The sequence below is a fragment of the Arachis ipaensis genome, chromosome B8 (genome assembly GCF_059453495.1).
Source record: "Arachis ipaensis isolate K30076 ecotype BB chromosome B8, ASM5945349v1, whole genome shotgun sequence".
Lineage (NCBI taxonomy): Eukaryota > Viridiplantae > Streptophyta > Magnoliopsida > Fabales > Fabaceae > Arachis > Arachis ipaensis.
In genome coordinates, this window is record NC_142443.1 from 10,556,779 (window position 1) to 10,580,630 (window position 23,852).

General features: G+C 41.0%; 1 protein-coding gene and 1 non-coding gene across 2 annotated transcripts; one reads left to right on the top strand and one right to left on the bottom strand.

The window, feature by feature from the left end:
* Positions 1-6,699: 6,699 nt before the first annotated feature.
* Positions 6,700-13,887, bottom strand: LOC148547191 (uncharacterized). The gene is made up of 2 exons (XM_088495323.1): positions 13,048-13,887; positions 6,700-6,762 (listed from the first exon to the last, which is right to left on the bottom strand). Exons 1-2 carry the CDS (start codon positions 13,885-13,887, stop codon positions 6,700-6,702), a joined length of 903 nt encoding a protein of 300 aa, XP_088351449.1.
* A 625-nt stretch (positions 13,888-14,512) lies between these two features.
* Positions 14,513-14,616, top strand: LOC148547192 (small nucleolar RNA R71). The gene has a single exon (XR_015898239.1). It is a non-coding gene; the product is annotated as a small nucleolar RNA R71 (small nucleolar RNA).
* The last annotated feature ends 9,236 nt before the right edge of the window (positions 14,617-23,852 follow it).

The window sequence follows — 23,852 nt, forward strand, 5'->3', positions numbered from 1 at the left end:
AAATACTAGGCAACTCATATTCAAAAATATCAGGTTATTGATGATGATTCATAAAGATATAAAAATAGCAAAAAATTAAAATCGAATCATCAAAAGTGCAATTTATAAACCAAGAAATCTAAAGGAATAAGAATGCTGGCCCGTGCATTCATGAAGTGGTTTGGGAAAAGCTAAGGAATGCCAAATTCAGATTGCCAAAACCAAAACATGAATGAAAATCAAAACAATTTACAGAAAATTGGGCAGCATTCCGGCTAAAATTGGATGTTCCCGGGTAATAAACAGCAAGCAGAACAGTTCATAAAAATTAAAATAAAGATGCAAATAGACATAAATAATATGAACATGAAAGAGCAGTCTCAATAGCAGCATGAGCAGTAAGAATCAACATATGAACAATACTAACATCACAGGCAGAACAAAATTGCAGAATATGTAAAACAAGCAACAAGTACGGTGCAATTAGCAGGCCTAAATCCACTAACCACATCCTAACTATCTAACCACCTAGAATCCACTACAACATACATTTCTAACTATCCTAATTTTAAACATAAACTGAAAAATATGCAACGAACTACGAATGAAAGAAAAGTGGCGTTCGGCGGAACCTGGTGATTAGAGGCACAAGTATGGAACTAAGAGAGGTGGTGGGAGTGGGGTGGTGTTAGCGGCAATGCGGCGGTGGACCTTGGTGGCGGCAGGGATGGTTTGATGGTGCTGGGTTAGGGTTGGGGTACAGGGAGGGGAAGGGAGGAGGGTTCGAAGGTTGTGGGGCAAAGGGTGGTTGTGACGGTGGGAGGTGGTGCTGGGGGCGGACAGTGGTGGTTCGCGGTGGAGGGGGGCAGTGGCGTAGGGAAAGAAGAGAGGGAAGAAGGAGGGGAGAAGAAAGAAGGGCAGGGGGCGTCGCGGTGGGTCTGGGTTGGTGGCGCTGGTGCGGCGGTCAGGGGTGGTTGGCGGTGGTGATGGGTGCAGAGGGAGGAGGGAGAGAGAGCAGAGGGGGTTGGGGAAGGAGAATGGGGACGCGGGGGGGGGTTAGGGTTTCGCGTCACTGGGGTTAATAAATTTTAATCCACGCGAACGCGTGGGTCACGCAATCGCGTGGCTAGGGTGGAATGGGGTTGACACGATCGCGTGGTTGACGCGATCGTATGGAATGGGTAAAAGAATGAATGACGCGTGGCTGGGTGGTTGAGGGTGATGTGGCGGTCGGAGGTGATCGGATGGGAGTGGTGGTGGGTTGCAGAGAAGAAAGGAAGAAGAAGGGGAATGAGGGGGGGCGTGACGGGTAGGGTTTCGCGTCACTTGGGGTTAGTGAATTTGAATCCACGCGAACGCGTGGGGCACGCGGTCGCGTGGCTAGGGTGGAATGGGGTTGACGCGATTGCGTGAGTGACGCGATCGCATGGAATGGGTAAAAGGATGAATGACGCGGTCGCGTGAGGCACGCGACTGCATCACTGGAAATTGTGCTAAACGCACAATTCCAGCGTCGTTTCAGCGCAACTCTCTGTCTTCATTTAGGGTGTTGTGCAATCCACGCGATGCGGACGTGCCGCTCACGCTTTCGCGTGGGATGAGTATTGTGCAAATGACGCGTTCGCGTGATGGACGCGAACGCGTGAGCCGTGTTGTGCTAAACGCACACCAGCCGCACGATTCCAGCCCAGATTTCTGGGCGTTGGATTTTTACGCCGATTTCCAGAGCACGCATTCGCGTGGTTGACGCGGACGTGTGGGAGGTGGTTTTCGCAACTGACGCGAACGCGTTAGCAATGCGGTCACGTCGCACGCCTTCCCCCCCCCCTTTTTTTTATATGCAAGTATGCAATTATGCAGTATGCAATGCTAATGCAAATGCTATGAATAACATCCAGGTTCAAAAAAATAATATAACATAAAATCAAACAATACAAAATAAAAATTGAAAAAGAAATGGCCATACCATGGTGGGTTGTCTCCCACCTAGCACTTTTAGTTAAAGTCCTTAAGTTGGACATTGGATGAGCTTCCTGTTATGGTGGCTTATGCTTAAATTCATCCAGAAATCTCCACCAACGTTTGGAATGCCAACAGCCTCTGGGGTCCCAAACTAGGCATGTGAAGCCTTTGAGCAGCTTTAAACAGATTCTCAGGCTCCCGGGGTGACGAATGTCAGAATAGATTCCAAGATCCCAAACTTTGCTTTTAAATCCGCCTTTGTCTTGATCTATATGCTTCCATCCGGGCGGTTTAGAATTTGTATTCTCACCAAGATGACCAAACGTCTTCCGTGACCCATTCAATTGAACTTGATACCAATCCTTGCACTTCGAATTGAAGCGTGGAACCTTATTGAATCTTGTACACCAGCTCCGAGTGCGAGCCATTTCCCTCTTATTCTTAAAGCCGCAGAGAGCTCTAAGCTGGCCATCTGTTTCAAGCAAACCATATTCAAGTGGAAAAGTAAAGATAAAGGTTAATAATTGTACCCACTTGAAGCTTGTATTAGGTGGTAATGGCCTTGGGATAGGTGTTTCCAGTGGTTCTGTAAATTCTACTCCCTTGTAATCTTCTGTGAATTCCTCCACTTCTTTGTAAAATTCTTCAGCTGCAACTGCGTCTTGATCAAAGTCTTCTATCTCTTTCTCATCACTTAAGTCATACGTTGGAGGTTGAGAGAAATCTACCTCGACGTCATCTTCGTATTCACTTGGATAAGGTTCTTCAAGCTCAAGGAATTCAGTTGCGGATGTGAGTTCGTGACTAGGAAAGCTTGATTCAAGATCGTCACTGCCCATGGAATCAACTTCTTGGTCTGTTCCGTCCAATTCTTCACAAGGCATATGCTGTGGAGGTTGTGCACTGTCCTCCTTGGCATCAATTTCGGACTTCTCAGTGGAATCCTTTACGGTTCTTGATTCCCATGGAGGTTCAGCATCTCCTAAATCTTCAACCACTTCCTCCTCTACAACTATCATGGCTTCCTCTACTCGTTCCAGTACAAAACCATGCTCCTCATTGTCCACCGAGGTCTCTAGTGTCTCCTTCATGCTACGCTTTTCTTTTGATTCCCCACATGCAGCCATGGGAGTACATTGAGTTCTCAGATGTCGGGAAGCTATTAAATTTACTACCTTAGTTACGGCAGTAGTGAGTTCCAGTACGCCCTTTTCTATCTTTGCTTGCCCTTGAAGAAGAACACGAAGTTTGTCATTTACTGGAGGTTGGGGTGGGTGTGAGGTTTCATTGGTTGGGGGAAAGGGTTCAAAATAAGAATGTGGTGGTTCTTAGGAGTAATTGGATTGTGATTGTGGTAAATAAGGATCATACGGTGGTGAATGGTGAAAAGGAACTTGTGAGTGTGGTGGTTCAAATCTGCGTTGAGAGGATGGTCTATAAGCACAGGGTGGGGCTTGTTGGTAGTTACAAGGTTGTCCACCATATCTATTAGCTTGGTATGCATTGTAAAGTGGTCCTTGTCTGTGATACTGTGGAGGGTGTTGTTGCCTAAAGGGTTGATCAGATCCTCTTGGCTCCATCCGTCATTGATCGCTCAGACCTTGATGCATATTCCTGTTATAGCTTCCACTCCTTTCAACAATATTAGAACCAAACTCAAAGCGAGAGGGGTGAGAATTCATAGTAGCTAATAAAAAACAAAAAGGGGAAAACAAAAACAAATAAACTAATAAAAGAAAAATATTTACAATAACCAATAATAAGGCACACATTTGCAGATCCCTGGCAACGACGCCATTTTTGAAGAGAGAACTTTTGCATGGTCTAGAATTCAGAATAAGTTCCCGTTGCAAGTATAGTTTCTAAACCAACAAAAGTCCTTTCTTACAAACGTTTTGGTTGTCATAAGTAACAAACCCCTAAATAAATTGATAACCGAAGTATTTAAACCTCGGGTCGTCTTCTCAAGGAACTGCAGGGAGGTGTTCTTATTATTGGTTATAAGTTTTGTAAATTGGGGGTTTTGAAAGTAAGGAACAAATAATTTAAATGACAAATAAAATAAATAAATAACTGTAAAATAAACTCTTGGCAAGGTATGAAAATTCGGAAGTCCTATCCTAGTTATCCTTATCAATGGTGATGAAAATTATATTTTGCTCTCCACTAAGTCAACCTCTAACTATGAAGGTAAGTCGAGTGGGTAAATCAATTTAACACCTAAAGTCCTAGTCAATTCCTAAGGAAATACTAGAGTTATAGGGATTTAAATCAATCAGCAAGGATAACAATTATCAATCACGATGAGTTTGACAACTCAAGAGTTACCAATTAATCAACCAAGGCCAAAAGGAGAAAATCTAAATTATTAATATAAACGAAGGAAAGCAATCATAATTCTGAAATGCCTCAAATTATATTAAATAGAAAATCAAATCTAAACATGAATGGTTCATAAGCCAATCTAGTAACATAAGTAATTAAAAGATAGCATTAAAATATCTAAAAGTAAAAGAGAAATATAAAGTAAAAGAAATATTGAACCTGATGAAGAGTTGAAATTCTAAATCCTTTAAGAGGAATCCTAATCCTAAAACCTAAGAGAGAGGAGAGAACCTCTCTCTCTAAAAACTACATCTAAAACTGTGAAAAGTAAATAATTGAAGACATTCTTAATGAATGGATGCATTCCCCCACTTTATAACCTCTAATCGGTGCCATCTGGACTTAGATCTGGGCCAAAAAGGGTATCAGAAATCGCTGGGAGCGTTTTCTGTAATTTCTGGTGCGTGGCGTCTGTCACGCGTCCGCGTGGGTCATGCGGTCGCGTCATCTGGAGTTTTCCTTGTCACGCGTCCGCTTCGGTCACGCGTACGTGTCATCTGCATTCTGATCAAGGCACGCGTCCGCGTCAGTCACGCGTTCGCGTCGCTGCCTTTTCACGCTGGGCATGCGACCGTGTCGTCCATACGTTCGCGTCGCTGCCAGTTTTTTCAAAAACTCCATTTTGTGCTTTCCTTCCATTTTTATATGTTTCCTTTCCATCCTTTAAGTCATTCCTGCCTTAGAAGATCTGAAACTACTCAACACACAAATCACGGCATCGAATGATAATAAAGGGTGATTAAAATAATTAATTTCAAAGCATAGGAAATATGTATTTCACATATATCACATAATAAGGAAGAAAAAGTAAAACCATGCAATTTACATGAATAAGTGGGTGAAGGGTTGAATAAATCACTTAAATTGAGCACAATATATATCATGAAATATGGGTTTATCATTCACAAAAAAGGATCTCACCAGAAGTGGGATAAAGAAAGACAAAATAAATCAACAGAGGATCAATATTTCCGTTGTGGTGAAAAGGGCCATTGGTCGCGTACCTGTCGTACCACAAGGCACCTAGTCGATCTTTATCAAGCATCTTTGAAAAAAGACGACAAAGAAAATGAGACGAATTTCGTTTCAAATGATGCTGAAAATTCCACTACTCATTATGATGTATCTGATTTCTTTGAGAATCCTAAAGGAAATATTGGTCATTTGATCAATGATGAAATAGTTTAATATGTGAGATTGTTAAGTATTCATGTAAATAAATAATAAATTTTTTGTTAAGTTTTATTTTCTATGCAACTGAATTTTAAGTATGATGTATTCAGTGACGGATCCAGAAAATTTTGATAGTGGGGGCAAATATATATATATATATAATATAATAATAATTTTTATAATAAAAATATTATATATACATAAAAATTAGTTATCAAATTATTTATTAATTATTATGTATTCGTATATAAATATATGTATTGTTTAATTTATTTTTAATGTGTATTTTTTATTTCAATATATATACAGGTAGTTATTTTCGATGTAAATATAACATGATTAGTTTTTATAATATCTAATTTTACAAATTAAAACATTAAAATAATCATTTATAAATAGGGTAAAGTATATTTTTTGTCCTTAAAGTTTGACAAAAATTTCAAAAATATCCCTAAATTTTATTTTGTTTCAATTTAACATAAGAACAACCACTCAACACAAGCAAATCAAGCATAATTTTCATACATTATTGTTATATTGGTCTTAACTTTTTTGAAAATTTAGCCTCCAAGGATATATTTGATGCAAATCGAAAACTTTTGGGACAAAATTGAAACAAAATAAAATTTAGGGATATTTTTAAAACTTTTGCCAAACTTCGGGGACAAAAAATACACTTTACCCTTATAAATATCTGTCTTTTTATATAGGATAATGCTACATATTCATATTTTTTTGTTAACCAAGTCCAATCAATTTTGTCTAAGACAATAAAAATCAGTTATGAATATTATTTTAAGTTTTATTGTTTAACTTGGTTAGACTTAGTTCATAAAAAGACTTGGATGTGTAGTATTTCTTTTACATATATATAAGTAAATACTTATTTAGAAATTTACTTCTTATACAATTAGAAGTCAATTCTTATTGAGATTCATAGTTAAAAAAGTTCTTTGAATTAATGTAGTTGTTACAGAAAAAAAAATTAAAACTAATATAAAAAAAGATAAATAACACTCTTTCGAGTTGATTTCTAAGAAAAAACACAAATTTTATTTAAATTGAGAATTGATCATTCTAATGACATCTAATATGAAATTTTTAAATTGACTATGAAGTACCAAAAATTGAGTAAAAAATTATTGTGGGGTCAAATTTAATAATTTAGTGGGGCAAATAAATATTATTATCATATACTACTCAAAAAAATTTCAAATCGTAGTGGGAGCGATTGCCCCCACACTCATATACATACATCCGTCCCTGGATGTATATAAATAATGTTTAATAAAATATTTACGAATTTCAAAATTACTAAATGTGCCCAGTTTTAAAATAATAATAATAATAATAAAATTTTTAGTATATGATACTATGTATAGTATTTCTTAGAAAAACAATCAAGAAAATAATTTTACTGTGCATATACTTCTAGTCATTTTGTTATTATTATTTGTCTTTGAAGAAAATGGCAAGGACATATAGTGAAGATGTTTGTCTTGCGGATAGTGCAAGTTCGCATACTATTCTCAAAACTAATATATATTTTACTCATCTTGTGCCAAAAGAAGAATATGTTAATACTATTATTGACTCAAGTAATGTGATAGAAGGCTCCGGAAGAGCTATAATTTGTTTCTTGGAGGAACAAAATTCATAATAAATAATGCACTATTGTCTACTAAATCTCTAAGGAACTTATTGAGTTTCAAAGATATTCAGCGAAATGGATATCTTATTGAAACAATGAATGAGGAAAATCATGAGTACTTATGTATCACAACTCATGATTTAAATAAAAATGTTATATTAGAAAAGTTACCATCACTTTCATCTGGGTTATATTATACCAAGATTAGTGCAATTGAATCACATACCATTGTAAACCAGAAGTTTACTAGCCCAAATGAATTCATAACTTGGCATGATCGATTGAGTCATCTGGGAATAACCATGATGCGGAGAATTATCAAAAACTCTCATGGACATTCACTAAAGAACCAAATGATTCTTAAATCTAGTGAATTTTGTTGTGCTGCATGTTCTCAAAGAAAGCTGATTTTAAGGCCATCACCAGTAAAGATTGGATTTGAGTCCCCTAAATTCCTAGAAAGGATTCAAGGTGATATATGTGAACCTATTCATTCACCATATGGATCTTTTAGATATTTTATGGTCCTAATAGATGCATCTTCGAGATGGTTACATGTGTGCTTATTGTCTTCTCGCAACCTGGCGTTTGCGAGATTACTTGCTCAAACTATTTGATTAAAAGCACAGTTTCCAGAAAATCCAATGAAAGCAATTCACCTTGATATTGCTGGTGAATTTACTTCCCAAGCCTTTGATACTTATTGTATAGTGGTGCACAAAATTGTGATCTCGACTGCGCCAACAACTTGGTACGCACGATCGTAATCTCAACTCTTTTTCACAACTCCGCACAACTAACCAGCAAGTGCACAGGGTCATCCAAGTAATAACTTACGTGAGTAAGGGTCAATCCCACGGAGATTCTCGGCTTGAAGCAAGTTATGGTCATCCTTGTAAATCTCAGTCAGGCAAATTCAATTGGTTATGATGTTTTGATAATTAAAATATAAATAAAACAGAAAATAAGATAGAGATACTTATGTAATTCATTGGTGGAAATTTCAAATAAGCGTCTGGAGATGCGTTGTTGCTTCTGAACTTCTGCTTTCCTACTGCCTTCTTCCAACCATGTGTTACCTCCTTCCATGGCAAGCTGTATGATCCTCTCGGATGAAAACAAATCCATCTGTGCTGTCACCGCAGGGCTAATCATCTGTCGGTTTCTGCTAGCGTCGGAATAGGACCATTGTCCTTTTGCGCACTGTCACTTGCACCCCACATTCGCAGGTTTGAAGCTCATCATAGTCATCCCTTCCCAGATCCTACTCGGAATACCACAGACAAGGTTTAGACTTTTCGGATCCTGGATCCTACTCGAAATACCACAGACAAGGTTTAGACTTTCCGGATCCCAGGAATGCTGCCAATGGTTCTAGCCTATACCACAAAGGTTAATCTCAGATTCAGCTGCTCTGTTGTCAGGAGAGAAGACGTGAGTCCTTGATTAGAAACCCAAGAGAATATACTCCAGCTGTCGTCCAATGACTACGTTGAACATCATGTAGACCGCTTTGTGGTTGTCAGGCTCGCGATCTTGGCTAAGCGAGTAACGAAGATTAGGTGATTGTCACGGGTCACCCCTTCATTCTGACTTAACTGAATTAAGTACGAGAGTATATCTTAGAGAAGAAGTAGGCGTGAATTGAATAGAAAAATAGTAGTAATTGCATTAATTCATGAAGAACAGCAGAGCTCCACACCTTAATCTATGGGATGTAGAAACTCCACCGTTGAAAATACATAAGTGAAAGGTCTAGGCATGGCCATGAGGCCAGCCTCCAGACGTGTACAATGATCAAAAGATATTCTCTCGATGTAAAATAAATCTCTAAAAGTATTTTTTATACTAAACTAGTAACCTAGGGTTTTCAGAAAATGAGTAACTGAGTGCAGATAGTGCAGAAATCCACTTTCGGGGCCCACTTGGTGTGTGCTTGGGCTGAGCATTAAAGCTTTTTCGTGCTTAGGCTTTTTCTGGAGTTAAACGCCAGCTTTGGTGCCAGTTTAGGCGTTTAACTCCAATTCTGGTGCCAGTTTGGGCGTTTTACGCCAAGATATTTTAGGCTGACTTTGAATGCCAGTTTGAGCCATCAAATCTCAGGCAAAGTATGAACTATTATATATTGCTGGAAAGCCCAGGATGTCTACTTTTCAACGCAATTAAGAGAGCACCAATTGGGATTCTGTAGCTCCATAAAATTCACTTCGAGTGCAGGGAGGTCAGAATCCAACAGCATCTGCAGTCCTTTTTCAGCCTCTGAATCAGATTTTTGTTCAGGTCCCTCAATTTCAGTCAGAAAATGCCTGAAATCACAGAAAAATACACGAAATCATAGTAAAGTCCAGAAATGTTATTTTTGAATAAAAACTATTAAAAATATAATAAAAAGTAACTAAAACATACTAAAAACTATGTAAAAACAATGCCAAAAAGGGTATAAATTATCCGCTCATCACAATACCAAACTTAGATTGTTGCTTGTCCCCAAGCAACTAAAAATAAAATAGGATAAAAAGAAGAGAATATACAATGAATTCCAAACTTATCAATGAACTTAGTTCCAATTAGATGAGCGGGACTTGTAGCCTTTTTGCTTCTGAACAGTTTTGGCATCTCACTTTATCCTTTGAAGTTCAGAATGATTGGCATCTATAGGAACTTAGAATTCAGATAGTGTTATTGATTCTCCTATTTCAGTATGTTGATTCTTGAACACAGCTACTTTATGAGTCTTGACCGTGACCCTAAGCATTTTGTTTTCCAGTATTACCACCGGATACATAAATGCCACAGACACATAATTGGGTGAACTTTTTTAGATTGTGACTCAGCTTTGCTAAAGTTCCCAATTAGAGGTGTCCAGGGCTCTTAAGCACACTCTTTTTGCTTTGGACCACGACTTTAACCGCTCAGTCTCAAGCTTTTCACTTGACACCTTCATGCCACAAGCACATGGTTAGGGACAGCTTGGTTTAGCCGCTCAGGCCAGGATTTTATTCCTTTGGGCCCTCCTATCCATTAATGCTCAAATCCTTGGATCCTTTTTATTTTACCCTTGCCTTTTGGTTTAAAAGACCATTGGCTTTTTCTGCTTGCTTTTTCTTTTCTTTTTTTTTCGCCATTTTTTCTTTCTCTTTTTTTTTTCGCAAGCTTTTCACTGCTTTTTCTTGCTTCAAGAATCAATTTTATGATTTTTTAGATTATCAATAATATTTCTCCTTTTTCATCATTCTTTCAAGAGCCAACAATTTTAACATTCATAAACAACAAATTCAAAAATATGCACTGTTCAAGCATTCATTTAGAAAATAAAAGGTATTGCCACCACATCAAAATAATTAAACTAATTTCAAGATAGAATTCGAAACCATGTACTTCTTATTCTTTTGCAATTAAAAACATTTTTCATTTAAGAAAGGTGATGGATTCATAGGACATTCATAACTTTAAGACATAGACATTAGACACTAATGATCATGTAATAAAGACAAAGACATAGATAAAATATAAGGCATAGAAAACGAAAAACAGAAAATAAAGAACAAGAAAATTAAAGAACGGGTCCACCTTAGTGATGGCGGCTTGTTCTTCCTCTTGAAGATCTTATAGAGTGCTTTAGCTCCTTAATGTCTCTTCCTTGCCTTTGTTGCTCCTCCCTCATGGCTCTTTGGTCTTCTCTAATTTCATGGAGGAGGATGGAATGCTCTTGGTGCTCCATCCTTAGTTGTCCCATGTTGGAACTCAATTCTCCTAGGGAGGTGTTGATTTGCTCCCAATAATTTTGTGGAGGAAAGTGCATCCCTTGAGGCATCTCAGGAATTTCATAATGAGGAATTTCCTCATGCTCTTGTTGAGGTCCATGAGTGGGCTCTCTTGTTTGCTCCATCCTTTTCTTAGTAATGGGCTTGTCCTCTTCAATGAGGGTGTCTTCCTATATGACAACTCCAACTAAATTGCATAGGTGACAAATGAGATGAGGGAAGACTAACCTTGCCAAAGTGGAAGACTTGTCCACCACCTTGTAGAGTTCTAGGGATATGATCTCATGAACTTCTACTTTCTCTCCACTCATGATACTATGGATCATGATGGCCCGGTCTATTGTAACTTTAGACCGGTTGCTAGTAGGAATTATAGAGCGTTGGATGAACTTCAACCATCCTCTAGCCACGGGTTTGAAGTCAAGCCTTCTTAGTTGAACCGGCTTGCCTCTTGAATCTCTCTTCCATTGAGCGCCTTCCACACAAATGTCCCTAAGGACTTGGTCAAATCTTTGATCAAAGTTGACCCTTCTAGTGAAAGGGTGATGATCTCCTTGCATCATTGGCAAGTTGAATGCTAACCTCACATTTTCCGGACTAAAATTCAAGTAGTTTTCCCAAACCATTGTGAGACAATTCTTTGGGTTCGGGTTCACACTTTGGTCATGGCTCTTAGTGATCCATGCATTGGCATAGAACTCTTGAACCATTAAGATCCCGACTTGTTAAATGGGGTTAGTGAGAATTTCCCAACCTCTTCTTCGCATTTCATGTCGGATCTCCGGATATTCACTCTTTTTAAGCTTAAAGGGGACCTCAGGGATCACCTTTTTCTTGGCCACAACTTTATAGAAGTGGTCTTGATGGACCTTTGAGATGAATCTCTCCATATCCCATGACTCGGAGGTGGAAGCAATTACCTTCCCTTTCCTCTTTCTAGAGGTTTCTCCGGCTTTAGGTGCCATTGATGGTTATGGAAAAAAACAAAAAGCTTTAACTTTTCCCACACCAAACTTAGAAGACTTGCTCGTCCTCGAGCAAAAGAAGAAAGAAAGGGGTAGAAGAAGAAGAATTGGAGGAGATGGAGTAGTGTAGAGGGTTTGGCCAAGGGGGGTAGTATTGTGTATGTTGTGTGAAGATGGAGGTGGTAAGAAGGGGTATTTATAGGGTAAGGGAGAGAGGGTATTTGGCCATGTGTGGGTGGGTTTGGGAGGGAAATGGTTTGAATTTGAATGGTGAGGTAGGTGGGGTTTAATGATGGATGGATGTGAGTGGTGAAGAGGTTGTGGGGAAGAGGGTAGGATTTGATAGGTGAAGGATATTTGGGAAAGAGGTATTGAGGTGATTGGTCAATGGTGTTTGGGGAAGAGTGTTATGGAAAGGTGTGAAGAGGAGAGAAGAAGAAGTGGGGTAGGTGGAAATCCTGTGGGGTCCACAGATCCTGAGGTGTCAAGGAATTTGAGTCCTTGCACCATCCTGGCGTTCAAACGCCCATTCTGTGCCAATCCTGGCGTTTAACGCCAGCTCTGCTACCTTTCCTGGCGTTAAACGCCACTCTGCTGCCCATTTCTGGCGTTAAACGCCAGCCAGATGCCCATTTCTAGCGTTTAACGCCAGCCTGTGCCAGACAACCCTTTCTGGCATTAAACGCCCAGAGTGCTGCCCATTCTGGCGTTTAACACCCAGAATGCTGCCAGGCTGGGTGTTAAATGCCCATTCTGCTACCCTTACTAGCATTTAAACGCCAGTAAGCTTGTCCTCCAGGGTGTGCTATTTTTAATGTTATTTTTCATTCTATTTTTGATTTTTGATTTGTTTTTGTGACTTCACATGATCATCAACCTAAAAAAAACATAAAATAACAATGGAAAATAGATAAATATAATTAAATAACATTGGGTTGCCTCCCAACAAGTACTTCTTTAATGTCAATAGCTTGATAGTGAAGCTCTTAGAGCTTCACAGAGAATTAGAGTTTAATGGTGTTGGCCTCCCAACACCAAACTTAGAAGTTGAGTGTGAGGACTCTGTTTGACTCTGTACTGAGAGAAGCTTTTCATGCTTCCTCTCCATGGTTACAGAAGAAGATCATTGAGCCTTAAACACAAGGTAGTCCTCATTCAATTGAAGGACTAGCTCTCCTCTATCCACATCAATCACAGCTCTTGCTGTGGTTAGGAAGGGTCTTCCAAGGATGATGGATTCATCTTCATCCTTCCCAGTGTCTAGGATTATGAAATTAGCAGGGATGTACAAGCCTTCAACCTTCACTAAGACATCCTCTACAAGTCCATAAGACTGTTTCCTTGAATTGTCTGCCATCTCTAGTGAGATTCTTGCAGCTTGCACCTCAAAGATCCCTAATTTCTCCATTACAGAGAGGGGCATGAGGTTTATACTTGACCCAAGGTCACACAGAGCTTTCTTAAAGGTCATGGTGCCTATGGTACAAGGTATTAAGAACTTTCCAGGATCCTGTTTCTTCTGAGGTAAATTCAGTTGAACCAGATCATTTAGTTCATTAATGAGCAATGGAGGTTCATCCTCCCAAGTCTCATTACCAAATAGCTTGGCATTCAGCTTCATGATTGCTCCTAAATATTGAGCAACTTGCTCTTCAATAATATCTTCATCCTCTTCAGAGGGAGAATACTCATCAGAGCTCATGAATGGCAATAGGAAGTTCAGTGGAATCTCTATGGTCTCTATATGAGCCTTAGATTCATTTAGTTCCTCATTAGGAAACTCCTTTGAGGCCAGTAGATGTCCATTGAGGTATTCCTCACTGAAAATCACTGTCTTTTCTTCCTCACTAGGTTTGGCCATGTTGGTTATATTTATGGCCTTGCACTCTCTTTTTGGATTCTCTTCTGTATTACTTGGGAGAGTACTAGGAGGGAGTTCAGTAACTTTTTTACTCAGCTGACCCACTTGTGCCTCCAAATTTCTAATGGAGGACCTTACTTCAGTCATGAAACTGAGAGTGGTTTTAGATATATCAGAGACTACAGTTGCTAAGTCAGAGTGGCTCTGCTTAGAATTCTCTGTCTGTTGCTGAGAAGATGATGGAAAAGGTTTGCTATTGCCAAACCTGTTTCTTCTACCATTATTATTATTGAAGCCTTGATTAGGCTTCTATTGATCCTTCCATTAGAGATTAGGATGATTCCTCCATGAAGGATTGTAAGTGTTTTCATAGAAATCTCCCATGTAATTCACTTCTTCCATTCCAGGGTTCTCAGGGTCATAGGCTTCTTCTTCAGAGGAAGCTTCCTTAGTACTGCCTGATGCAGCTTGCATTCCAGACAGACTCTAAGAAATTATATTGACTTGCTGAGTCAATATTTTGTTCTGAGCCAATATGGTATTTAGAGTATCAATCTCAAGAACTTCTTTTTTCTGAGTTGTCCCATTATTCACAGGATTTCTTTCAGAAGTGTACATGAACTGGTTATTTGCAACCATTTCAATGAGTTCCTGGGCTTCTACAGGCGTCTTCTTCAGATGAAGAGATCCTCCAGCAGAGTGGTCTAATGACATCTTGGATAATTCAGACAGACCATCATAGAATATACATATGATGCTCCATTCTAAAAATATGTCAGAAGGACACCTTCTGATCAATTGCTTGTATCTTTCCCAAGCTTCATAGAGGGATTCACCTTCCTTCTGTCTGAAGGTTTGGACTTCCACTCTAAGCTTGCTCAACTTTTGAGGTGGAAATAATTTGGCCAAGAAAGCATTGACCAACTTTTCCCAAGAGTTCAGGCTATCTTTAAGTTGTGAGTCCAACCATGTTCTAGCTCTGTCTCTTACAGCAAAGGGGAAAAACATAAGTCTGTAGACCTCAGGATTAACCCCATTGGTCTTAACAGTATCACTGATTTGCAAAAATTCATCTAAAAACTGATGAGGATCTTCCAATGGAAGTCTATGAAACTTGCAATTCTGCTGCATCAGAGAAACTAATTGAGGCTTAAGCTCAAAGTTGTTTGCTCCACTTGCAGGAATTGAGATGCTTCTTCCACAGAAGTCAGAAGAGGGTGCAATAAAGTCACCAAGCATCTTCCTTGCATCTCCACCATTGTTATTGGGTTCGGCCATCTCTTCTTCTTTTTTGAAAAATTCTGTCAGGTCCTCTCCAGAGTGTTGTGCTTTAGCTTCTCTTAGCTTCCTCTTTAGAGTCTTTTCAGGTTCCGGATTAGCTTCAACAAGAATGTTCTTATCCTTGCTCCTGCTCATATGAAAAAGAAGAGAACAGAAAAGAATAGGAATCCTCTATGTCATAGTATAGAGATTCCTTTATGTGAGTAGAAGAATAGAAGAGTAGAATAAAGAAGAGAAAAGATGAAGAATTCGAACACAGAGAGGGAGAGAGGGTTCGAATTATAAGAAGAGGAGAAGTGTTAGTAAATAAATAAATAAATAGAAAGAGATGAGAGACAGAAAATTCGAATTTTAAAATTAAAATAAAAGGAAAATATTTTTATTTTTATTTTAATTATTGGTTAGTGTTCATACCCTGGGTCGAGATATCCGACCTGGGATGATTGGCGACAAAGCGACCGACCTCTTCAGGTCAGGCTGCCCGACCTCTTCTCAAAAAGGTCGGCCAAATCGACAGGAAAGCCCAATAAAGGGCCCAAATAGAGGAACACGACCCAAATCCAAAGGCAACCCAAGCCTATAGAGATAAAGGCGGTTCTCTTGAAGATAAGCTGACTTCACTTAAAATAAGATAAGATAAGATAATATAACTAACTTATCTTATCGGAAAGGTCAGCCCACACTACTATAAATACACTGGAGCACCCAGGTATAACTCATACTCTAATTCTACATAAAACCTGCTTAATACCCATGCTAACTTAAGCATCGAAGTCTCTTGCAGGTACCCCCCCACCCTCCGGTGACAAAGGATCAGCAGTACAGCCAATCCTACAAATCGGACACGACAGCTCCGGCCGCCACCCACCAGCCGGACACGTCATCTCTGACCAGTACAGAAGATCTCGTCCGAGATCGACCTATAGTTTCAGGTAACCCTCGGAACATTGGCGCTGTTGCCGGAGAACCTGGAAGTCATCCCAACACCATGGCGGACGGTCATGACAACGACCACAATTCAGATATGGAAAACAGAACACCGCACAAAAACGCGGACACCACACTAAAGGATACTCTGGAATCCAACGGGGACAAAAACTCATCAAATCCAGGGGTAATAGAAGCACTTCAAGACCGCTTAAAGCAACTTGAAAAAGAAACCCAACAACAACGAGAGGTCGGGAAGGATCTACAAAGAGAGGTACGACAGTGTCGAGAATTGGAAGATAAACTACTGCAATTAGAAGCCGATCTCAAATCAAAAGCTCCTCGGACCACTCCTGAGGAAAATTCACACAAAGAACAAGATCCATTCACCAGGGAAATCATGAAAACCAAAGTTTCAAAAGACTTCAAACTCCTGGATACGATTTTGTATGATGGCACCACATATCCCAACCATCATCTCAGCAATTTCAGAAGCAGAATGTACCTCACCGACGCCTCAGATGCCGTTCGCTGCAAAGCTTTTCCAACAACTCTCACGAAGACAGCAATCAGATGGTTCGACAACCTACCTCCAAAGTCCATCTCAAACTTTGACGACCTGGCCAAAAAATTCCTAGCCAGATTCTCCATCTAGAAAGATAAGGCCAAGCACGCCCCAGTTTACTGGGGATCAAGCAAGGAGATCGGGAGAGCCTCCGCAACTACATGGAAAGATTCAACAAAACATGTATGGATATACAAAGCTTGCCAATAGAGGCCGCCATCATGGGACTCATCAATCGCCTACGAGAAGGACCTTTTAGCCAATCCATATCAAAGAAGTACCCTACCTCCTTAGACAAAGTGCAGGAGCGAGCAGAAAAATACATCAACATGGAAGAAAATGCTCGGTTGGGAGAAACCTCAAAATCCGGGGTCCCCTGCCGAGATAAAGACAAGGAATCCAAAAGGAAAGAAGATCGACAAGGAGAGAAAATAAAAAAATACCACAATTACACCCCTCTCAGGGCATCCCTAGTCGATGTATACAAAGAAGTCTGCCATACGGAGAAAATACCACCAGCTCGGCCACTCAAAGGCAAAAGAGGAGGAGGAAACCGGAATGAATATTGCGAATATCATCGAGTGCGACGGCACTCCACCAACGAGTGCTTCGATCTAAAGAACATCATAGAAAAATTGGTGAGGGAAGGAAAACTAGATCAGTTTCTAGCCACCCGAGATGACGACCAAAAAAAGAGACGAAGGGACGAAGATATCGGACGAACCATGCGATCACCTCGTACACCGGAAAGACACGTCCACATGATACACGCCGGATTCGCAGGGGGAGGAATCTCCAAATCATCTCGCAAAAGATATCTCAAAGAAGTATATCATGTCGAGGGGAAGGAAGAAGCACCCGACATCCCTGCAATCACATTCACTAAAGATGACGCATCCGGTATCATCTCGAGACACGACGACCCCATGGTCATCACCATCATACTGGCAAACGCCAATCTGCACCGCACATTAATAGAGCGAGGGAGCTCCGCCGATATCTTATTCAAAACTGCCTTCGACAAGCTTGGCCTAGAAGACAAGGAGCTTAGGGCATACCCGAACAGTCTGTTCGGACTGGGAGATACCCCAGTACAACCACTGGGATACGTGTCACTACATACAACCTTCGGAAAAGGAAACCAATCCAGAACACTCAAGATAGACTACATTGTGGTCGACGTGAGTTCAGCCTACAATGCCCTAATAGGTCGGACAACACTAAATCAACTCGGCGCAATAGTCTCAACTCCACATCTATGCATGAAATTCCCAACTACAGAGGGGATAGCCACAATAAAAGCAGATCAAAAGATGGCACGCCGCTGTTATAACGAAAGTCTAAACCTCAGAGGCAGCGGAGAAGAGTTCCATACAATTGAGCTTGGTGGAGTCCAGAGACGAGAAGAACTTCGTCCACAACCCGAAGGTGAAATAGAGAAAGTTCAGATCGGAGACACCTCGGACAAAACGACTAATATTGGCACGATCCTGAAAGGAGATGGAAAAGAATTACTAGTACAGTTCTTGCGAGATAATGTCGATCTCTTTGCATAGAAAGCTGCAGACATGCCAAGCATAGACCCCAAGCTAATGTGTCACAAATTGGTGGTCTACCCAGGATCTCGGCCGGTACAGCAGAGACGAAGAAAACTTGGGCCAGAGCGATCCCAAGCTGTGGAAGAACAGGTACAAGCACTACTGGAGACAGGATTCATAAGAGAAGTCAAGTACCCACTATGGCTAGCTAACGTCGTCTTGGTGAAAAAATCAAATGGGAAGTGGCGAATGTGCACCGACTACACCGACCTCAACAAAGCCTGCCCAAAAGATCCTTACCCACTCCCAAGTATTGACGCTCTGGTAGATGCTTTCTCCGGATATAGATACCTCTCGTTCATGGATGCATATTCCGGATACAACCAAATCCCCATGTATCCACCAGATCAAGAAAAGACCTCGTTTTTTACGCCAAAAGCAAATTACTGCTACATTGTGATGCCTTTCGGTCTCAAAAATGCGGGAGCTACTTATCAAAGGCTAATGAATAAAGTCTTCTCAGATCACATCGGGAAAATCATGGAAGTCTATGTAGACGACATGTTGATAAAGACACAAAGTGAAGAGACATTATTATCCGACCTGGCTCAAGTGTTTGACACTATAAGGAAGCATGACATGCGACTCAATCCCGCAAAATGCACCTTCGCAGTAGAAGCGGGCAAATTTTTAGGTTTCATGCTCACACAAAGAGGAATTGAAGCAAATCCAGATAAATGTCAAGCCATACTCAACATGAAAAGTCCAACTTGTGTCAAAGAAGTACAGCAACTCAACGGGAGATTGGCCGCCCTACCCAGATTCTTAGCAGGATCAGCGATAAAATCTCCCCCCTTCTATGCTACTTTAAGGAAAGGAAAGCAGTTCGAATGGACAACAGAATGTGAACAAGCCTTCCAAGACTTCAAGGAATTCTTAGGACGGCCACCTATCCTATCTCGGCCACGAAAAGGAGAACCGCTTATATTATATCTCGCAGTAGGAAGCCGGGCAATAGCCTCAACACTAGTCAGAGAAGACAAAAGTGGGCAACAACCCGTCTACTTCATTAGTAAAGCACTACAGGGATCCGAGTTGAACTACCAGAAAATAGAAAAGTTTGCCTATACTCTCGTTCTAACATCTCGACGACTTCGCCCGTACTTCCAGGCTCACACAATTAAGGTTCGAACTAACCAGCCCATAAAAGGAATATTACAGAAAACAAATTTAGCAGGCAGAATTTTGCAATGGGCAGTTGAGTTATCCGAGTTTGACCTCCAATATGAAGCTCGGACGGTCATCAAATCACAGTATCTGGCCGACTTCATCACAGAATTCACAGATGCCCCGAAAAACCCCACAAAATAGAATCTCTATGTGGACGGTTCTTCAAATAAGACTGGAAGCGACACAGGTGTGATAATAGAAAGCAACCAAAGAACCCAAGTTGAGCTCTCCCTCAAATTCGGGTTCCCGGCCTCAAACAATCAGGCGGAATATGAAGCGTTATTAGCTGGTTTGAAGCTGGCTAAAGAGGTTGGAGCTCAAAAACTCAACATTTACAGTGATTCACAAGTAGTCACCTCACAGATAATAGGAAACTACCAAGCCAAAGATCCCACCATGAAAAAGTATTTGGATAAAATCAAGGAACAGCTCGGACAACTCGGAGAATATGAGATCCGCCACATATCCGCAAACAAAATGCCCGAGCTGACGTACTCTCGAAACTAGCCAGCACCAAACCAGGGGGCAACAATAGAAGCCTCATCCAGGAAATGCTACAGAACCCATCAATCTTGGAAGAGGAAAAAGTCCTAGCCATAACAAGTCAGGACCAAGGATGGATGACCTCCATAATTAACTACCTCAAAGCAGAAACACTCCCCACAGAAGAAAAGGAGGAAAAGAGGTTAAAAAGGGAGGCACAGTACTACACTATCATAAATAACATCCTGTACAAAAGAGGGATCTCAATACCATTACTAAAATGTGTGCCGACCAACAAAGGAAGTGCTAGAAGAAGTACACGGTGGCATTTGCGGCAATCATCTCGGAGCACGAGCTCTCGCCAAAAAAGTACTTCGGGCGGGATTTTATTGGCCAACTCAACAGAAAGAAGCTACAGAATTTGTAAAGACATGTCCACCATGTCAGAAACATGCCAACTTTCACATCTGCCCGCCAGAAGAGCTCATCAGCGTAACTTCGCCTTGGCCGTTTGCAAAATGGGGACTTGATCTTTTCGGACCCTTCCCCCAGGGATCAGGACAAGTTAAATTCCTCATAGTAGGGGTAGACTATTTCACAAAGTGGATCGAGGCAGAGCCCCTAGCCAACGCTACTGCTCAAAGAAGCCGGAAATTCCTATATAGAAACATTGTCACAAGGTTCAGGGTTCCACACTCCATCACCACAGACAATGGCACTCAATTCACAGATGCAGGCTTCAGAAAATTAGTAGCCGACTTGAACATAAAACACCAGTACACCTCCGTGGAACATCCGCAAGCCAATGAACAGGCTGAAGCTGCCAACAAAGTCATATTGGCCGGGTTAAAACGGAGATTACAAGACGCAAAGGGAGCTTGGGCAGAAGAGCTTCCACAAGTTCTATGGGCATATCGAACGACGCCACACTCCACCACAAAGGAATCCCCCTTTCGGTTAGCATACGGAATAGAGGCGATGATTCCAGTAGAGATTGAGGAAGGATCGCCCAGAGTGGTTCATTACAATGAGGGAGAAAACTCCCAACTCTAGAGGGAAGAGCTCGACCTACTACCTGAAATCCAAGAAAGAGCTCGGATCAGGGAAGAAGTACTAAAACGTCGAATGGCTTCCAGATATAAACAAAGGGTAGTGCCGAGAAGTTTCGCAGAGAATGATCTCATCCTAATCCGAAATGATATTGGAACAACTCGACCAGGAGAAGGAAAGTTGGCAGCAAACTGGAAAGGACCCTACCGTGTTGTAGAAGTACTTGGGAAGGGCTACTACAAACTGTCTGAACTCGATGGACGAGAGCTTCCCAGATCATGGCACGCCTGCAACCTAAGAAGGTACTACAACTAGAAAAAATAAAAGATCTCACTATTGGATGCACTCTTTTTCCTGAAAGGGTTTTTTAATGAGGTACCAAGTTGAGACTCAGACACTATCTGACTTAAAGGGATGAAAAACTCCCACATGTATATATTTGCACTTTCCTTTGAATAAAATATATATTTTAGATATTCTACAAGCTTCCAAGATGCATTAATCTAAAGCATTCATCGTCCGATTATAAAGCAACAGATCAGCATAAAGTGAAAAATAATTTTGCTGCACGATCACGATAAAGACAATCGTCCAATAAAGGTGAAAATGCGATTCACCTAAAAGACGATCTAAAGATAGCAACCACCTTCTACAAATTGGCAAAGATGAACATAGAATAATGTAAGAAGTTATCGAAAGTGATCCGAAAAAGAACCTGACGAGGTCTTATAGATTGCTAAATAATAACTTAAAGACTGGCCGACGTTGAGAAGTCAGACCAAGTCAACCCAAGTTATAAGTAAACCCTGGAAAGAGGTCTGGCCAACTCTATTAAAGAAGATTACTTTAACTTAGAAGGGCCCGACATGACAAAGTCAGCCCAAAATGAAAAGTTATAAAAGTAGTCCCTGAAAGAGACCTGATAAAGGTCCAAAAAAGAAGACTACAAAAATAACTTAGAAAGAGGACGACGCAAAGAAGTCGACCTCCTACAAACAAGTTATAAAAGTAATCCCTGAAAGAGATCTGACAAAGATCCAAGAAAGAGGATTACAAAAATAACTTAGAAGAGATCGACATAATGAAGTCGGTCTCCTACAACAAACAAGTTATAAAAGTAATCCCTAAAAGAGATCTGACAAAGATCCAAGAAAGAGGATTACAAAAATAACTTAGAAGAGATCGATATAATGAATTCGGTCCCCTACAACAAACAAGTTATAAAAGTAATCCCTAAAAGAGACCCGACAAAGGTCCAAGAAAGAGGATTACAAAACTAACTTAGAAAAGATCGATATGACGACGTCGGTCAACTACTTGGAAAAGGACAAAGAAGTCGGTCATGGATTGCTAATTGGATCCACTCATCTACGACCTCCAAGTACAAAGCAGTTCAAAGAGGCTGAGCAACAAGGCTTCAACATTCTCGAAACATATAAAAGCTAAGACAGGCGAAAGCAAGCATGACATAAAATAACAAAGCTTCAGGGTCAGACCCAAAAGCTTAAAAGATACTCGTTGTGTTTTTCAAAATAATGGGTTGCTAAACAAGCAACCAGAAAGAGTGTCAGCAAAAGAAACCAACCACAAAATAAAGAGTTTTAAAGCCCACAAGCCGGGCCAACTACACAAATATCCAAAATAAATCAGCTAAAGATTAGAAGACTTTTCAGCAGCATCAGTCTGAGGAGAATGAGGGCGAGCCTGGAGAGGAACAGCATCCACAGTACCATCGTCCCGTTTAAGATCTGGCAGTCAGGATCAGAAGCGGGAGGGCCGACCTCGGCAGGAGGAACAGCAGGAGCTGACACCTTGGCAGAAGACACAGGGAGGGGATCGACATCATCATCATCCACATCATCAGGGACAATCTTACCATCCCTAACAACATTATCCAGGCTGAAGAGAGTAAGATCGGCCTCGGGAGCAATAATCCAAACTTGCTCTTTCAGGTTCTCATAGGCAGCAATTACGCTGCCAACAAGATGACCCTGGAGCTCGGAGTAATCAGCTCGGGCATTCTCCAACTTCGCCTTCAGACGCATTCCCTCCCGATAGAATGTAACATAGCTGTCTTTATGCCTCAGCGCCATGTCCTCGGCCAGCCTCACAGAAGCCGCCAGAGAAAGTGAACTTGCCTTCTCGTTCTCCAGATCCTTCTCCAACTTGGCTACCTTTACTTCAAGCACCTCCTTCAGACCCTTCATCCGATCAAACTCCTGTTTAGCCTCCTCCATAAAGGCTTTGGTGGCGTGGAGAGGAAGATTTTGAGCAGTCCGGTATAGGGCAGCCCCCATATACGCCATTCTAACACTACTTCGAGTTATAAAGTCCAGATGGCGAAGGAGCGACACATCGTCCATAGGAAGGGCACCGTAGGGACCGATTTGTTGATCCATAAATTCAATTGCATTAAAGTCAGGAGCATCAAGGTTGAAAGGCTCAGCTGTTTTTTGTTTCTTGTTGGGAGGAGCACCAGAACTAGAGGCAGAAGTCAGTGGAGGGTCAGCCAGACGAACCTGAGGAGTAGGGATCACCTTCCTCGGTCCAGGAGAACTCGGCACAGGTGGCTTTACTTGCACTTGGGAAGATCCCTCCCTGGCCGCCTTGGCTGAGATGTTCTGAGCAACAGTCACCTTCTTTGCCCTTTTGAAGGCCTTCATGGATTCATTGTTTTTTGACATCTCTGCAAACACAAAATCAGCCATAATAAAGGGTTACAATCACAAGATGAGGAAGCCAAACTAAGAAACAAGTATAAAAACAAGTCAGGCAAATACCCAAAACAACCCGAACCAGGGATGGGTCATTCAAAAACCTTTTTATATCAAGATGGGGTGGTGCTCCCCATAAATCCTCAAGAACAACAACAAAGGCACGCTCAACATCGTCAAGCATATCCTAGGAATAGCGAGACACTCTCACCTCCTTCTGCCACTCTAGAGGGAAAGAAGGCTCATCATTTTCATCAAGAAAAAAGGGGCGGGCCCCCTCGATAGCACGAACTTTAAAGAAGTAATTCTTGAAATCCTTAAAGG